Consider the following 18,590-nt stretch of genomic DNA (forward strand, 5'->3'; position numbering starts at 1 on the left):
AACCAACTACCACTAGGATATAATTTTCCCTGTGGAACTTGGGGTACACAGAGGACCCACAATAACAATAGCTACCCTCTGAAATGGCTCCTCAATCACAGGCAAAGGCATCAAAGGAGCTCTCACCTTGTCTCCTGCCTTGCCTACCTTTTGGCACTGCTCACAGGTCCTGCAGTACCCTGTTAACATTTCTGGAAATTCCAGGCCAATAGAAGTTCTGCATAATACGCCTCTTTGTATGTTTTATGCCCATATGACCTGCAAAGGGAATACCATGGGTTATGGCTAGAAGCGCCAGATGGTAGGCTCTAGGCACTACAACCTGCTGTATCTCTCACCTTCTAGCTCTCCCTCAGGGGTCAACTCTGTATAGTAACCCTTTGCCCCAGTATACAGATTCCCCCTTCCCTTGAGAATCAGGTCCCACCCTAGCAACCTCCCTCAGGCCTTGCAATGTAGGGTCTGAGAGCTGAGCCTGTGTCAACTCTCTCCTTGTAACCCTTCCCAGCTCCCCTTCCACAGGAAGTCTGGCATCCTCTGACAGCGGTGCCTCACTGTCAGCCTGGGTACTACTACTCACTTCTACCTTTGCAGTCACTCTGTCCAAGGGAACATCAGTTCCCACAAGCAGCTGTGGCTCACCTTCAGTCTCACTGCTACAGAGTAGCTCCCTCCCTGAAGTAACCACCTTCAAACTAGGAGCCATAATCAAAACTCCAAAAGATGTGGACATCCTACAAAAGGGCCTTGCTGAGACAGATGCCTGGTGTCAAAGCCATGGCCTCAAGCTCAATGCCAAAAAGTGAATTGTCATTCCTTTTATTAAAAACTCAGTACCCATGAACTACCACATAGGTGGTAGTCTACTTAACACCGAAAGTGTGATAAGAGACCTTGGGATACAGGTGGACAGTAGTCTCTCCTTTGATAATCACATCACCACAGTACTCAGGAAATCCTTCTATGTGGCATACCTTATCACAAAAGGTTTCTCATCCAGGAAAAAAGAGGTCATTGTTCCCCTCTACTCATCACTCATTAGACCCATTATAGAGTACAATGCCCCTTTTGGTATGTACCTCACAAAGACATCTACAACAACTGGAAAGGCCACAGAAATACCTCACAAAGAGGATTACTGGCCTCAAAGAGATGCCCTATGCAGACCATCTCAAAAAACTGCAGCTTTACTCCGTTGCATATCGCCTACTCAGAGGTGATCTCTGCCTAACACACAAAGCTATGTCAAACCCAGAGCTTTTAGACATGCTCCACTTAAAGAAATCCCAATCCCTACAAGCTACATGCTCTAGGGACCTAAACCTCGTCACCACAATAAACAGAACATGCTGGATGGATAGATTTCTGTCCCAGAGACTTCCCATACTCTGGAACAAACTACCAATCTATATCAAACAAAGCTCCTCATTAGCACTGTTCAAGAAAAATCTTGATGAGTGGATGGGAGATAGGAAATTCACCCCGGGGATCACTTCTGTGGTTCTGCTCGACAGTGGCTCAGGAAAATAATTTTCTTGGGTGGCGAAAGCCGGGGTACCTTTGGCTAGGCTTATATAGGCCCTAGGGCCAAAAGCCTAGTACCTACCTATGAACCTATGAACCTCACCAGTTCTGGCTGCAAGTATGCAGTCAGTCTGGGTCTCCCCCAGGCTACCAGACTAACATGCTTGTCTCTTAGCCTGACTGCGTGTAAAGTACAGTTTTGTACCTACCATAAATGTAGATGTCCGAACAGGATAGCATCTGCAGTCATAACAAATGGGTTGTCCTGTCGTCAGGCAGCCCTTCGGTCGGCCGGATTCCAAAGTCTGGGTCTGGCCTCGGCTGGTGTCGCACTTCACCCGACGTCATCTCTGCTGGTCTTCGGTATAAAGGCATCAGCCGGCCATTTTCCTCAGTGTTTCTTGCCCCAGATGCCAGTTGCCCTCTTGGAAAGCTAAATTTTGGATAAATGCCAATGTTTCCAAAATAGTAGAAGGCAAACACAAACAATAAGCATGTATGTACATATATACAAACAAATACACCATAAGAGACCCCCCCCCAGCTAGCTATTAGGAGGGTAAATACCCTAGGAGTACCACAGAGGGAAGGAGGGTGGGAATCCTGACTGCAGATGCTATCCTGTTCGGACATCTACATTTATGGTAGGTACAAAACTGTACTATGTCCTTCAAGGATGCATCTGCAGTCATAACAAATGGGTAGAATACCATAGCCAAACTAGGGAGGAGGAAGAAGAATTATGGTGTAGTTAGGATCCCTTGCAATACAGCAGTGGCAAACCCTGCTCGGGATCTAGAGTATAGAGGTAAGTTATAATGCTTGGCAAATGTATGCACGGAGGTCCAAGTAGCCGCCTCAATAATGTCCTTGGTTGCCACTCCTCGTAAGAAAGCTGTGGTAGTGGCTGTAGCCCTTGTAGAGTGAGGTCTTATGTTCTGTGGAACTGGTTTTCCATGGTAGGAGTAACAGAATCTTATGCAATTTCCTATCCATTTGGAGATTGTCTGTTTGGAAATTGCTTTTCCTTCCCTTCCTGTTGCATAGGCTACTAAAAGCTGGTCAGTTTTTCTGTTACCTTTGGTTCTGTCCAGGTAGTAGCGTAACTGTCTATGTACATCCAGGGTATGCAGCAGTCTTTCCCCCCTGTTCTGTGGATTGGGAAAGAAGGTAGGTAGGTGGATTGCCTGGTTTAGAGACACTCTGGATACCACCTTAGGCATAAATGTAGGATTAGTTCTCATGGACACTCTATCTTGATGGAAGATTAGGAAGGGTTGTACTGCCATTAAGGCCTGTAGTTCAAACCCTCCTTGCTGAAGTAATTGCCAGTAGGAAAGCAGTTTTCCATGATAGGTGTTGAAGATCTGCAGTTGCTGCTGGTTCAAATGGAGGAGTGTCAATTTTCTAGCACAAAGTTCAAGTCCCATGCTGGTAATGGTGGTTTCCTAGGAGGTTTTACATTCTTGATTCCTCTGAGGAACTGCCTGAGTAGAGGATGTGAGAAGACAGGGGATCGAGCTGTATGCTGCAGAAATAGCTGATGCATGTATCTTGATGGAGGAATAGGACAGGCCTGTATGGAGAAGCTCTGCCAAGTACTCCAGGATGTGAGCAATATCTATCTTTGACACATCTTTTCCTCTTTCAGTACTCCAAATGACAAACCTTTTCCATTTTCCTGCATAGTTCCTTCTTGTTGAAGGTCTGCGGGCTTCAAGGATAATGTCTTTAACCCTTTGGGATAAGTCTGCTTGGTTAGTGTTATGTGATGTTCCAGGCAGTCAGTTGCAGAGTTTTTAGGTTTGGATGCATGATGTTGTAGTTGTTCTGAGTTAACATCAAAGGCATCACGGGTAGTGTCCACATTCTCCCCCGAGACATGCTCCTCAGCAATGGATACCAGTGTTGTCTTGGCCAGAGCTATCAGAATTATCCTGGGTTCCTCTTTGATTTTCAGTAGTACCTTGTGCATCAAAGGAAGAGGTGGAAATGCATATGCTGTCAGGCCTTTCCAACTGTAGGATAGAGAGTCCACCTTCCATGCAAGTGGGTGGTATGTCCTTGTGCAGAATTTCTTGAGCTGGTGATTGAGTGGGGATGCGAATAGGTCTATTTGTGGCATTCCCATTTCTTTGTGATGGCCTTGAAGATGTCGGGTGTAGCATCCATTCGTGAGCATCCGAGGTAGTTCTGCTTAACATGTCTGCTAGGGTGTTTTCTTTTCCGGTACAAATATTGCCTGTAACTGGCTGTTGTAGCTCAGAGCCATATTCCAAAGGTCCACAGTCATTCTGCATAGGGGGTATGAATGAGTGCCTCCCTGTTTGTTGATGTACCACATGACTGTGGTGTTGTCTGTCCTTATCATTAAATGGCCTTCCTTGAGGAATGGTCTGAAATTCTGGATTGCTAGGTTTACTGCCAGCATTTCTTTTTGATTTATGTGCAGGTGCAGCTGGTCTGGAGTCCATAATCCTTGTATGCATTTGTCCAACATGTGTGCCCCCCAGCCTAGGTCTGAGGCGTCCGTTGTGATGGTTTGGCTTGCTTGAAAGTTGTGGAAGGGCAAGCCTGGGTTTGACTGGCATGCTTGAGCCCACCATAGGAACTCTTGTTTCAGGCATGGGATTAGTGGGATTTCGGTTTCTAAGCTGTGCCTATGTTGTGACCATAAATTCTTTAGGTACCACTGCAGCTTTCTCATATGCAGTCTGGCATGGGGGACCAGGATTATGCATGATGCCATGAAGCCCAAGGCCTGCAGTACTTTTCTTGCTGTTAGTTTGTTCTGCTTTGTTAATGCCAAGAAGTAAAGAGGGAGTTGTTCTTGTTTTTCTGCAGTTAGGAATGCCATCTGTTTTACTGTGTCCAATTCCGCACCCAGGAATGTTCTTGTTTGGGATGGTATCAGTCTTGACTTTTTTAAATTGACTGTGTATCCCAGGGCTTGTAGTAAGCAAATGACTCTTTGTAAGTCTTTTGTCAGCTTGCTTTTGTTGTCCGCTTGTATCAGGCAGTCGTCCAGGTATGGATAAATTTGGATTCCCTGTAGCCTGCAATGAGCGATTACTGATGCCAGGCATTTTGTGAATACTCTGGAAGATAGATAAGCCAAAGGGCAATGCTGAGAATTGATAATGCTCTGATCCTGCAAGAAATCTGAGGTATCTTCTGCAATTTGGTCGTATGGGGACGCAGGTATGCCTCCTTGAGATCTAGAGTTACCAGCCAACACTCCTTGCCCAGCATGGGAAGAAGTTGCTGTAGGGTCAGCATTTTGAATTTTGGGACAATGATGAATGTGTTTAAGATGGACAGGTTAGAATAGGTCTCCAACTTTTCTCTTTTCTTGGTACTAGGAAGAGTCTGGAGTAGAATCCTTTGCCCTGTTCTGTTAGTGGTACTCTTTCCACAGCTCTCATCTTTGTTAATTGAGCTATCTGCTTTAGAGCTTCTGTTTTTGATTTGGAGGTAGGTTTGGCATTCCTCCTTTTACTGGTAAGGTGTGGAAGTGAAACCTGCAGCCTTGGTCTATGGTTTGCAAAATCCACTTGTCTTTTGTGATATAGTGCCAATTTTTGAAAATAAGGCTAACTTTCCGCCTAAAGGTGCTGCTGTTTGTTCCCTGGTAGGCGTGTCAGAGCCAAGTCACTGTGATTGTCCTGTTGCAGTGGCAGTGGTTGTGTCTGTGCCTCGCTGGTTATTGCCTTGCCACTGGCGTCCTCTGTAGGCACCTCCTCTGGATTGATTTCTGCCTCTGGAACGTCTATTCCTGCCTCTCTGAGATTTTGAGGAGTCTGGAAAGGGCCAATTTTGGAAGGCCAGTTCCTGCTAAACCTTGGGGCTGAACCTGTAAGAAATCCTTAACTGTTTGTACAGATTTTGCCTTCTCTTCCATTTTCTTCATTACTTGCTGAGCAGGAGTACCAAATAGACTGGCCTTATCCATAGGAGCATCTAACAGCTTTGCTTTAACATGATCCGGCAAGACCTGTTCTTTCAACCATGCATGCCTTCTTATAACTGTGCCAGTCATGGCTGATCTAAATGAAGCCTCCAGTGCATCATAGCCACATTTTAAAGAATGGTTACTAACCTGCTGAATGTTATTCACCATTTCTAAAACATATTTCTTATCTAAGGAGTCATCAGAGGACAGTTTCTTAGTTAACTGATCAAGCATAAACTCTTGGTATTGGATCATATGAAACTGACAGTTCAAAGCTCTAGCTGAGAGAGTAGCAGAGGTGTAAACTTTTTCCCCATCTCTAAGGACCTGGATTCCCTTTCAGAAGGGAGAGGTTTTTGCTGAGGTCGGTTACTGCCTTAGGCCCCTGGGAGATAGTCTCAGGATCTGCAAGTGGGGCCTTGTATAGGTGGTGATGAGTGTCTGGTACCTTGTAAAACCTATCTGGTTTGGCAGGGGCTGGAGGTAAAGTATCAGGAGCAGTGCAAACATCATTAAATGCATCATCCACAACAGGCAGAACTGGAGGTATAGCTAAGGGCCTATGTTGTGGTAAGTGTAGAAAGGTCCTAAGCCTTTTCTTGAATCTGAGAAATCTTGTCCCTGCCATTGGAATTGTTCTCTCATGGCATGTAAGGTTTCCCCAAAGGAAAATTCCTCTGGTGGAGAGGCAGATGGAATAGATTCTTCAGCATCGGAATCTTCATAAGTAGAAAAAGGAGCCTCTGGATGGTCTGTAATGTCTGAGTCATTCGAAGAATCATCAGAGGACACTGGCTCTGGGGGCTCTGCTCTAGGTCTCTTTTCTGGAGGCTGAGAGGCCCTGTCTGGGTGAGATTGGGATCCCTAATTAAAGAGATGAGATCCTCTGCCAGAGTAAGCATTTGTGAACTGGAACTGGGCCTGTGTGGGGCTTAACAGGCACTGATTTAGCAGTTTTGGCTGCTTTAGCCCTGGCAAAGGCCTTAATAGACATGGCTGCAGGAGACCTAGCAGCACCACGTGCTGGGGTAGAGACATCCAAAGGGATGGTGTCTGATAATTCACTAGGAACCACATTAGTAGGCAAAACTTCAGAGGCCGATTCAACTAGGGTAGCAGGAGCCTCGGTAGTAGTCATGGATTCGCTGAAGATTGACCCGTTTGCTCGGTTTCGTGTCGGTCTTTTCTTTGCGTTTTAACAATTTGAGTAGTCGGAGGATCCGGCGGCATAATGTATGCAAAATCAACTCCGACGTCGGTTGAAGGTAAACAGGCTGCTGTGGTCTGGGCCTAAACAAGGTAAGGAAATCTTTATGAGGTATTTGTTTCCCACAAGTTAAACAGTTATTTACTTTTTCTGACATCGGCTGAGGCAGAAAAGAGTCTTTAGAAGTCTTGATAGTAGTAATCTCTGGATCTGACCGACCGGCACTGCGAACAGCTTCTGCTTGAGCGCCAGCAAGAAAGACTGAGGAAAATGGCGTCGGCTGATGCCTTTATACCCGAAGACCAGCAGAGATGACGTTGGGTGAAGTGCGACACCAGCCGAGGCCAGACCCAGACTTTGGAATCCGGCTGACCGAAGGGCTGCCTGACGACAGGACAACCCATTTGTTATGACTGCAGATGCATCCTTGAAGGACATCTGCATAAGCACATGGTACTGCCTCATCCAAATCCTTCCCTCTCAGGACATCTGCAGGATAATAGTTTAGTACCCCCTCTTGTCTCAAGACAACCAACTATTGGTATTTTGTCTTTCCCACTTGCTAGCTCCCTCACCTTTGGTTCCCCACTTTGCCTCCGTGGACACCTGTATGCTACATGGTCCCACTGGTTGCATTAAAAACATTTAACCTTGGCTCCTGAACCTGTACCTGGACTAGTGGCTTCTCCTCCTACTGGCAGATTGTGTTGTGGCAGTCTGTGCTGCCCACCATGGGTTCCTTGAGACCCATAAGCAGTACTGGGGGTCCCCTTCCTTTGCAGGGCTGCCCTGCTTGTCAGGTATAGGTCCCCCTCCTTCCCCAACTCATCTGAATTAACACATTGTCTATCAGCTAACCAGATCCTCATGTCCTCAGGCAAAGTGCTAAGTGCTTGATTAAGGTTCATAGGTTAGTACTAAGCTAACTGCTCTTGTGAGCTACTTTAAGCCTAGCCAATTATCCCTTGTGAGACTCAAACCCTGCACCTTATGTTTGTAAGGCAAACACCTTAACCATTAGGCCACCCTCCCAACCCAAAACGTTGGTTTCCTCACCAAAAGGTCTGCCAGCCCTTCAAAAGTGGTGACCTAACATCCACTTACCCACTTATGTAAATAAGTGCTCAGTTCAGCAACATATTCACACACACTTTCATCTGCCTTGCGTCTATGCTCAAGAAACTTTTTCCTATACATTCAGATGTTAGCTTAAACAGTTCCAAAAGACATTTTATTACAGCAGTATAATCAAAACATGCAAAGTCAGATATTTTGGAAACAACAGTTACAGCTTTACCATGGAGTAAGGGGGTCAGGAACCATACCCAGAGCCCTTGGTCAACTTCATACTGTTTACATACCCTCTCAAACATATGATGAAACTATCAAAATTATCCCCCTCTTTAAACTGCTGAAGAAATTTACTGACCGTTTTTGCTTCTGGGGTCCAGTTACTCCCTTCCCCATTACCTCCATGACTCTGGTGAAGAGTCAGCATCTCCTTCGCATGCTGCCTCTGCCTTTCTTGTTCCTCAGCTTGCAGACATAACATTTGCTCATTCTCCTCAGCCTGCAAATGTCACAGTCTCTCATTTGCTTCTAATTCCACATGCCTGGCCTCTAACTCAAGTCTCTTTAGCTCCAGCTGGATTTTTAAGTCCACTGCAGAAAGGTTGAGCTGTCCATTCTCCGAGGGAATTATACCTCCACTGCCAGTCTGACTGTCCTGCTGGTTGCTGTTTTCTGATGCAGCAGTAACCAAGACTGCAATCAGGTCTGCCTCAGTCAGGTTTCCATGCACCAGTCCCCTAGCCTGGCACATCTTCACCAGCTGGCTCCTTGTCAGCATTCCATACTCCTCTGCTGACATGCTGCCTGCTCACCCTGTCTAACTAAGCCAACAAAAATAAAACAACTGTGATCTGAACTCTGAGTATTCACTGTGTGGCTGATTTAGAGTACAAAACACCTTCAAAGCTCACTGTACACAAGCTACAGGATTCACTCTACCCACACCACTACAAGCCAATTAGTATTTGCCAACTAATTAATATGTGATGTGGATATCCCACCACTGCCAAACAATTAATATGTGAGGATATCCCCAATCACTGCCACCAATTAATATGTGACACCAGTGCCCTGGCCCAGCAATCAAGGAGCCTCAATCCTCACCACTAACACCAGAGAGGGCATCTCATATATGAGGAAAGGATAACAAACACACAGTAAAGTGCAACTTCCCTTAAGAGCACACAGAGATTACAGTCAATCTGGGGTTGGTTGCTCCCTTGCTCTCCAGGTCCCCACATAAGACGCCCCACTGGCAGAGCTGTAGGGTCCAGATCTCATCCTAGCTGGGCAAGCTAAAATCTCCAGAATCCTCTCTGTCCAACCAGTGCTTTGTGTCCCTGCCCAAGTAGCTCACACACACACACACACACACACACACACACACACACACACACACACACACACACACACACACACACACTTTGAGATAAGAGTTTACACAACCACACAGACACTTCCGGGGAAGGCTGGCACAGGTTCTCCAGCTGTGCCCCTTTTACCCAGACTATATGGTAGTAATTACTGCCACCACCCAGCTAATACTTATCAGATACTCAAAGTCCCTTAAAAGGGTGTCCAATTATTACTGTGCAATATTAATATCCATTTGGTAGTATAGCCCAGGGCTAAAGCTATTAGAGTGGCCTGGACAGTAAACTCTATAAATATGCAATGTACTCTAGAGCTGAACTTATCTCTACACAAACCAGCCACAGTTAAAAGGTTCTAAAATATTTAATAATAAATAATTAAAACCACAAGACAATACTTTCTACTATACAGTGATAGTCAAGAGTTCAGAGATCACACAGAAATATTTAAAATAAATCAGTAGTACAGTTCTGACATCACAGAAAACACTCAGTCTACACTTTCTAATTCCTAGCTATTGCTACAAGAAAACAAACTTCTAAAATAACTTACTTACATAGAGCATAAGGCAGTGCTGCGAGTTGGATGTCAAGACAAAAATGCTTAATGCCTTCTGGTTCTCACTGTTTAAATTGAAACTGCAATTCTGCTAAAACATTACATCATCTTTTACACTTTCCCAGTGTTCCCAGGCTACATATTAACTACATTTACATTCTTAACATCTTGCTTTTGTTATCTTGCAGCTAGTCAGGAACAGAGCAATAAAAATAAATTTGCATGTTTAAATCTAGCAATTTAACTCTTGGTTAGAACAATAGAAAGAATTTCTTCATCTAGACTTTTTGGCACCACTGTCTATTTCAAAGGATCACCACATGTTTTTACTGGGTCAGTAGAGAGCACTGTTGCCACATTTTTGTAACAGCATTTCTTTACATTTAAGGCAACAAGCCTGTAGTTTGCATTCATATTTACAAATTATAGAATTATGTATAAAATTCTATCTGGCTAGGCTGGCAGCCTTCACCCATCTCTACCAGTCTTCACACAGCGCACTCTCATTTGGTGCAAAAGGCTGTGGGCTCTATTTCCATGCCAGGTACTTACTATTGCAATACTGATACTGCAGTATAACATAAAAGAGGCTGTTACACTTCTGAATGTGTTGTCCTTCAGAAGAGATGTTATACAGAGGTTCCAATTGCCCGAATTGGTGGTAGCGCAGGTGGATATTAAATACCCCATGGCACTTAAAAAAAAAAGAGTAGGGAAAGTTCCAGTGTCATGGCCAAATTTTCCAGAGTTAGTATGCATAACACCTCTGGTCTCCCACTGGACATTGGGACTCACCTGGTCAACAAAAAGTATTTATAATAAATAAATTATGGTTGCCAATATATCTTAATTATTTCATGCTATGTTTGTAGTCTGGCTGTTTTAGTGCATCAGAATCATTAAGTGGTTATGGTATAATCTTCACATCAAGCCCCTTTATACAAGTCAAGCTAGTTTTACCTTCCATGTAAACAGAATGGCAGTAGTGCAAGTCATAGGTTATTTTTGGAGCTTCTGGAACTTATTTTCATTTTCAGATTTCTGCTTTAATCATGCTCATCTGTTCTCACAACAGCCCTTACCTCTTAAAAACGTACTTGTAAATACTCAACAAAATAAACTAGCTGAACGACATGTTGTAAGGCTTCTGATTTTTAGTTTATGTACTGACAGACCCTCTCACACATTTTTCCTGAGGTCTCAAAGTATTACTGTAATCCAGCAGCTAAATGACCACTCCTGCTTCTAACTCAGACTATTAACAGACATGTAAAGTATTTGCTATTATCTTGACTACTGGCAAAATAAGCTGTATTTTTTAGAAATATTTTCCTTAGAATGCAGCACAGAACAAAATACAGTGGATATAAAACGTGTACATACCCCTGTTAAAATGCCAGGTTTTTATGATATAAAAAATGAGACCACAATAAATAATTTCAAAACTTTTCCCACCTTTAATGTGACCTATAACCTGTACAATTCAATTGAAAAACAAACAAATCTGTTAGGGGAAAAATATACAAAATAAAAAGTGTACAATAAGCTGGTTAGGTAAGTGTGCATGCCCTTAAACTAATACTTTGTTGAAGCAGCAAAACTCTGAAATGGAGAGCCAAGAACAAGGATTCCTTTTTCAGAAAAAAATGAATAAATTCCAAGCCTTTTCTAGCACCAAATAATTTCTGAATGTCTCCCTTACTGCTACTATTTTGACTTCGTCTTATATAAAGGAAAAAAAAGTGTTCAACACCTTCAATGCTTCTTCCCAAGCAACATGTAGAGGCATGGTCCATAATCTTTCCCTGTAGAAGCATGGTCCATAACCTTTCCCTGTAGAGAAATGGTCCATAATTTTTTTAGTTTTCTGAAACATTTACTCACAGTGAGAAATACATCAAATGTCTTGATCCACAGTTCAGAGTCTTCTGCTGAACTACCTTCTACTGAAAGAATTCCTGCGAGCTGCAAATGGATCATCTTTTTTATGAAAAAAATACTCAAGAGATTCTCAGGAGTTATGCTAGTGAAAAAAATGAAATGGCAATTTTATTTTCAAAAAAAAAAAACAACTTAAGAAATTTAACTATTTCTGTACTTCTAACTGGTGTTGTGGCACACTAGGATAACGCCATGACTGCAACCAGATGGGCTAGATTCCACTTGCTGCCCATGCAACAGTAAGACATAATGGAGGAGGATGGGGGAGAGCTGTTATTGTCAGCTCATCCATCTTAGGAGGAAGGATGGTGGCTTCTGCCTGCTGAGACTGGCATCAAGTGAAAAATTGTAAGTACTGGAAAGAAGCCAAGACCTGGTATGTGGCCAAAATGCTATCAAGGGGCAACAGTGGACTTCAATGGGCATGTGTGGGGCATGCACATGCCAGAGAGGGTGTTGTAGACCCGCCTGATGACGCAAGCACCCACATCAGGAACTAAGGGTGTGGGTATCGGTTTTAACATAAACAAAATACACTCCTCACCACTCAAGGAACACACTTTACTTTTTCTGATATCCATGTTACTGCTGGGTGGTTCCCTACCTAAATTTAGTTAGGACCCATTAAGAAACATAGATGTCCTTAAATGGAGAAGGTGAAGTACCCCCTTAATCCATAGTAATTAGAGAGGCACCAAGTGAAGCAGTGGATCCTGATCATAGCAGAGAAAAAGTTGCAAGAACAGACCAAAACAACCTTTGCGACTGCCTGGGTAAATGCTGTACTTAAATTTCCTCTCTTACTCTTGGCTCTCCATACTACCTATGAATAAGTCACTGTGAAGCAAACTTCCTATAGGTTGATATAAGCTGCCAATCAAATGGGTAGACTGGGGGGATAAAGGGGAGGACATTGGCTCAAAGGTCAACAGACATGAAGGGCAAAAAAGAATTTAGATTACATATACTTCAATATTTCTGACTTTTCTGTAACTTGAAAACAAACTGGTTAACTTCTGATGCTATTAACACTTAAAATGTTCTCCAGGACAACTATAAACAGCAAGACACCATGGATATGGTACGCATCTTTACCGACTGCTTAAACATATCCCACAATGTGCACTTCCTTTTAGATACAGTGTCAATCCTTTAAAAAGTCACTACCCTGTACTACAAGGGGAGACATTCCCCTAGACAATGACACGCTGAACAGCACAGGGTTTCGGGACAGATTAGGCAATGTTTCTTCATTGTTTTCCTATGAAAAATTGCAGAAGATATACCTGTACAACATGACACCAGGTGAGATAATACAGTGGGGACACCAGTGATGCTGCAGGGGAAAAACCCAATCATACTTCAGCACAGCTGTGTCATGCAATAAAGATAGACAAGTCACAGTATAGCAAAGGAGAAAAAGCTCTAAAGGCAGTTAAAACTGAAAAAGGATACAGAGGTCAGTTTAAGTCAACACATCATTGGGGATTTCAACATACACACTTCAACAGAGAAACACAAGAGAGATACGAAAGAGTGCTATAATTTATTCATAGTAGTACGCTGGTGGGAATGAGAGTCACAAAGCAGCAGTGCTAAAACCCAAGTACAGGTAATGATGTTAGATGACCATAAGGAGCTCAGTGTGATGTGAAAAACAACTATGTTGAAAGAGCTGTTGATGTCCAAGGACTTTAGCTGTGCAAAAAGTGCATGCAAAACATTAGTAAATATCAACTAAATATCAATGAAGAATATTTACAAATACTTATGAGATGCAGAGACAGTTTAGGAACATCTGAAAGGCTTAGTGGGCTATGCAGGGATGCTCTGCTGAGTTAGCACTAATGCATGTTTACATTTTAAACCACTAAGTCAAACTTCATCCAAAGAAAGAAAGATCAGATTAAGTAAGAGCAGATGTCAACATCAAAGGTGGTGCAACCTGATTCAGTGCTTCAGATATGTCTACTTACAGCTCTGTCAGGCATATTTGAGTGGATCTGAGGCTCATGTTCATTCCACATCCGAGTATGAAAGGGTTCTAGAAGTTTTCCTTGCAAGTCTGTTAGTGCCTTCTGGACATCTCCAGCATTCCTGTAGAGGGAGTCAAGGATTTCATCTTTGTTTTTGAAGCCCATAGATTGTATCTCCAGGACCTAAGAACAGAGTACATCAGTAAATAATGGTGTTCTGCATAACAGGGCCACTTCCCATCATTCTAATTGTATTTCTTCTATATCTTTACATACTAATCAGAAAAGTACAGTTTTGTACCTACCATAAATGTAGATGTTCGAAGATCCACATTGCTGCAGCCCTTACACTTGGGTAGTCCGCTGTCCTCGGTCGGCCCGACTATCAAAGTATAAGGCTGACGCCGTCAGGTATAAAGGCTGGCCGCATTTGACTGACATCAGGACGTCAGGGTACAAATGCACATGACCGACGTCATATCCTCAGTCTTTTCTTGCCCCAGATGTCAGAAGACCCTAGAAATAAAGGTCAAAACCAAAGACAGCAAACCAACAACCAACCATCCTGGCACTAATAATATGTACAATATATACAATATACACCTATTAACAACCCAACCCACACAACCGCCTCCAAGAGGGAAGGAGGGAGGGTAAACTGGACTGCAGCAATGTGGATCTTGAACATCTACATTTATGGTAGGTACAAAACTGTACTATGTTCTTCATCTCACATTGCTGCAGTCCTTACATGGGTAGAATCCCAAAGCAGAGGTAAGGGAGGATGGCTAAACTATAAGGAAGCAGGAGCTGCCAAAATGCCCTGCAAAACAGCAGTGGCAAAACCAGCCCTGGATTTAGAGTAAAGTGGAAGGTGATAATGCCTAGAGAAAGTACGCACTGAACTCCAAGTAGCTGCCTCCAAAATATCCTTAGTTGCCACCCCTCAAAAGCTGTCAGTGGCAGTAGCCCTAGTGGAATGAGGCCTAATCCCAGCTGGAATTTCCTTGCCATGATGGGAATAACAGAAAGCAATGCAAAACCCAATCCACTTAGAAATAGTTTGTTTTGACACAGGCTTGCCCTGAGAACTCAAAGCAAAAGAAACAAATAACTGCTGAGACTGCCTGAACCCTAGTTCTGTCCAAATAATATCGCAACTGCCTGTGTACATCTAAAGTGTGCAAAATCTTTTCCCCTTTATTTTGGGGATTTGCATAAAAAGTAGGCAAATGAATAGTTTGGTTTAAAGCCACACTAGAAACCACTTTAGGCATAAAGGAAGGATTAGTACGTAAAGATACCCTATCCTTATGGAAAATTAAGAAAGGCTCAACCATAAGGGCCTGTAACTCAGAAACCCTTCTTGCAGAGGTAATAGCCAACAAAAGCAGTCTTCCATGATAAAAACTTTAACTCAGCAGTAGCTGCAGGCTCAAAAGGTTGTAGAGTGAGTTTCTCCAACACAAAATTGAGATCCCAAGCAGGCGTAGGAGCTCTTCGTGGGGGTCTTATATTCTTTGCCCCTCTAAGAAATTGCTTGAACAAAGGATGAGAAAACAATGGTGGGTCACAATCATAGTGAGCTGAAATTGCTGCAGCATGAACCTTAATAGAAGAGAAGGACAAACCTTTGTCCAGTAACTCAGTAAGATATTGAAGAGCCACACTTAAATTAGGCTCAGAAACATCAAAATCCTTTGCTGCACTCCAAAATAAAAATCTCTTCCATTTATCTGCGTACACTTTCCTTGTACTAGGCCTTCTAGCTTCCAAAATAACATTCAAAACTTGCTGTGGAAGTGGAGGCCCACCACGGTTCAAAACAGAATATGCCAGGCTGTTAGGTGCAGAGAGTGAAGCTTGACATTGAGCAAATGACTGTCCTCCTGAGACAACAGGTGTGGAACCGAAGGTAAAGGCCATGGAGGCTTCCATACCAGGCTTCTCAGTAATGGGTACCAATGCTGTCGAGGCCAATCTGGAGCTATCAAAATCATCCTTGGCTTGTCTTGTCTGGCCTTCAGTAGTACCTTTGGGAGGAGAGGCAGAGGTGGAAAGGCATACACATGAAGATTGCTCCAATTGAAAGAAAGAGCATCCACTTTCCAAGCTGTGGGATGAAACCTTTTGTGCAAAACTTTGGCAGCTGGTGGTTTAGTGGAGAAGCGAACAGATCTATGTCTGGAGTTCCCCATGACACTGTCAATTTCTGAAATACATGAGGATCCAATTTCCACTCGTGGGGATCCATAATTTGTCTGCTCAACACATCTGCTAAGGAGTTCTGTGCTCCTGGCAGAAACCTTGCCTGAAGATTTAGCTGTAAACTGAGAGCAGTCTCCCACAAAATCATTGCTTGCCTGCAGAGGGATAAGAATGTGTTCCGCCTTGCTTGTTGATGTACCACATGACAGTTGTGTTGTCTGTTAGAATCAACACCTGCCCTGGAAGAAGTAAATCCTTGAAAGCTATTAATGCAAACTGGACTGCTAACATCTCTTTCAAGTTGATATGTAGATGCTGTAGTCTGGCAGGCCACTTGTCTTGTATCCACTTTCCATTCAGATGAGCTCCCCAAGCTATGTCTGAGGCATCTGTCGTTAGAATCTGACTCGCCTCTGGCGGGTCACAGAGAGTCCCTTGTTTAGGTGACATTCCTGAGCCCACCACAAAAATTCCTTTTGAATGCAAGGTATTATTTGAATGACAGTGTCCAAATCCTGGCAGTGCTGTGTCCATACATTTTGAGATACCATTGCAGCTTCCTCATATGCAGTTTGGCATTGGGAAGCACCAGAATACAAGATGCCATGAACCCCAAGGCTTGAAGGACTGTCCTTGCAGTCAGCCTGGACAGATGAGACAACTGATGAAAGTAAAGGGAAAGATTCTTTTGTTTGTCCGGGGTCAAAAGGCCATCTGGGATGCTGTATTCAGTCTCACACCCAGAAAGCACATGTCCTGAGAGGGTACTAGACTGGACTTTATTTCGTTCACAGAATACCCCAGGCATCTTAGCACTGCTATCACATAGTGTAGATGATGAAGAAGTTCGTCCTTTCCTTGAGCCAGAATCAGGCAATCGTCCAAGTAAGGATAAATCTGTATTCCTTTTAACCTGAGGAAAGCTATCACTGGAGCCAGAACTTTCGTGAACATTCTGGGCAGTAGATAAGCCAAAGGGCAATGCAGAGAACTGATAATGAGAATTCCCAGCTCGAAAGCAGATACTTCCTGCAACTCAGTCTGATAGGAACATGAAGATAAGCCTCCTTGAGATCTAAAGTTACCATCCAATGATCTTTGCCCAGCAGAGGTAAAAGCTGCTGTAACGTCAACATTTTGAACTTGGGAATGTCCAGATAAGTGTTGAGGATAGATAGGTCCAAAATTGGTCTCCACGTGTTCCCTTTCTTTGGTACTAGGAACAGGCGAGAATAAAATCCTAGGCCCACCTCTGGCATAGGGACTGGCTGAATGGCCCCTATTTGGAGTAACAGAGAAATTTGCTTGTGAGCCTCTATTCTTTGTGGAGGAGGAACGTCTGGCATGCCTTTGAAAGGAGGCAAGGTATGGAAATAAAACCTGTAACCGTGGTGTATGATATCCAATACCCATCTGTCTTGGGTAATTAAACTCCAATTTTCTTTGAAAAGTGCCAACCTTCCTCCCAAAGGTGCTGCCAGGCGAGAAGGCTCTGGCAGCTGAAAAGGTAGGTCATTGGGTCTGTTTACGAAGGACTGACCCCTGCCCTCACCAGACTGTGCAGGAGAACTCCCTGTTCTAGGCCTGAAAGAGCCCTGAGCTCTGCCCCTACCCTACCCTAGACTGGGAATCATAAGAAGGATCGTCCACCCCTTAGCAGGCCAATTTCTACTAAACTTTGGAGGCTGAACCTGCAAAAAATCTTTAACAGTCTGCATAGACTTAGCCTTGTCTTCCATTTTCTTTAAAACTGACTCAACAGGAGAACCAAACAACACATCAGATTGTAAAGGAGCATCTAAAATCCTTGTTTTAACATGGTCAGATAAATTCTGATCCCTCAGCCAGGCGTGCCTGAATAACTGACCCAGTGGCAGCCACCCTAGATGAGGCCTGTACAGCATCAAAACCACATTGCAAAGAATGCTTACCCACCTGTTCAGAAACATGCACTAAATCTTGCAACTCTTTACAATCAATACCTTCCGCCAGAGCATCAACCTTAGACTTCAATTGTGAAAGGAGATAATTTTGGTATTTCAACATGTGAAACTGGCAATTCAAAGCCCTCATAGCTAGAGTGGAGGAAGTATAAACTTTCTTTCCCCATCTATCCAAAGCCCTGGCCTCTTTATCAGAAGGAACCGGATTCTTGACAACAGAAGCCTTAACACCTTTAGGCCCCTGACTAACAGTGTCTGGGTCCGCCCTAGGACTCTTAAAAGATACTTATGAGCTTCAGGCACCCTGTAATACCTATCCGGTTTAACAGGAGCAGGAGGCAAAGAATCAGGATTAAGAGAAGCCTCTGAAAAAACATCTTCCACCACATCCAAAACAGGAGGTATAGCCAAAGGCCTATGCTGGGGTAAAAACAAAAATTCCCTAAGCCTTTTCCTGGAATCAGAGAAGTCCTGACCTTCCCACTTAAAATGTTCCCTCATGGAATGAAGAGTTTCTGAAAATGAAAAATCCTCAGGAGGAGAAGCAGAAGGAGTAGAATCATCCACCTCAGAATCAGAATAAGGAGAATACTCCTGCAAGTCTTCAGCCGAAGACTCTGAAACATCCAAAGCCTGCTCAAAACTCCCTAACTCAGGCTCCACCCTAGGCCTCTTATCAGGAGGGGCAAGGACCCCTAATCAAAGTAATCAAATCTTCTGCCATTTTAAGCATATGCTTCTTGGGCACAGTTCCAGAAGAACTAGGGTGACACCAACTGAAGCTAAACCTGGCCTGCCTCTGGGAGAAGCCTTGGAAACAGAAGGAGAAGGCCTAA

The 18,590-nt window shown here is 43.6% G+C and overlaps 1 protein-coding gene across 2 annotated transcripts in view; it reads right to left on the bottom strand.

Moving 5' to 3' along the window:
- Positions 1–18,590, bottom strand: part of RNF31 (ring finger protein 31) — a 1,258,066-nt gene that overhangs the window by 671,223 nt on the left and 568,253 nt on the right. For both annotated transcript variants that reach the window (XM_044058825.1, XM_044058826.1), the window contains exon 11: positions 13,604–13,786. In XM_044058825.1, coding sequence (XP_043914760.1) covers positions 13,604–13,786 — 183 coding nt within the window. The remainder of the gene's footprint in view (positions 1–13,603; positions 13,787–18,590) is intronic.

The sequence above is a fragment of the Protopterus annectens genome, chromosome 16.part0 (genome assembly GCF_019279795.1).
Source record: "Protopterus annectens isolate FY-2018-M chromosome 16.part0, PAN1.0, whole genome shotgun sequence".
NCBI classification, from domain to species: domain Eukaryota; kingdom Metazoa; phylum Chordata; order Ceratodontiformes; family Protopteridae; genus Protopterus; species Protopterus annectens.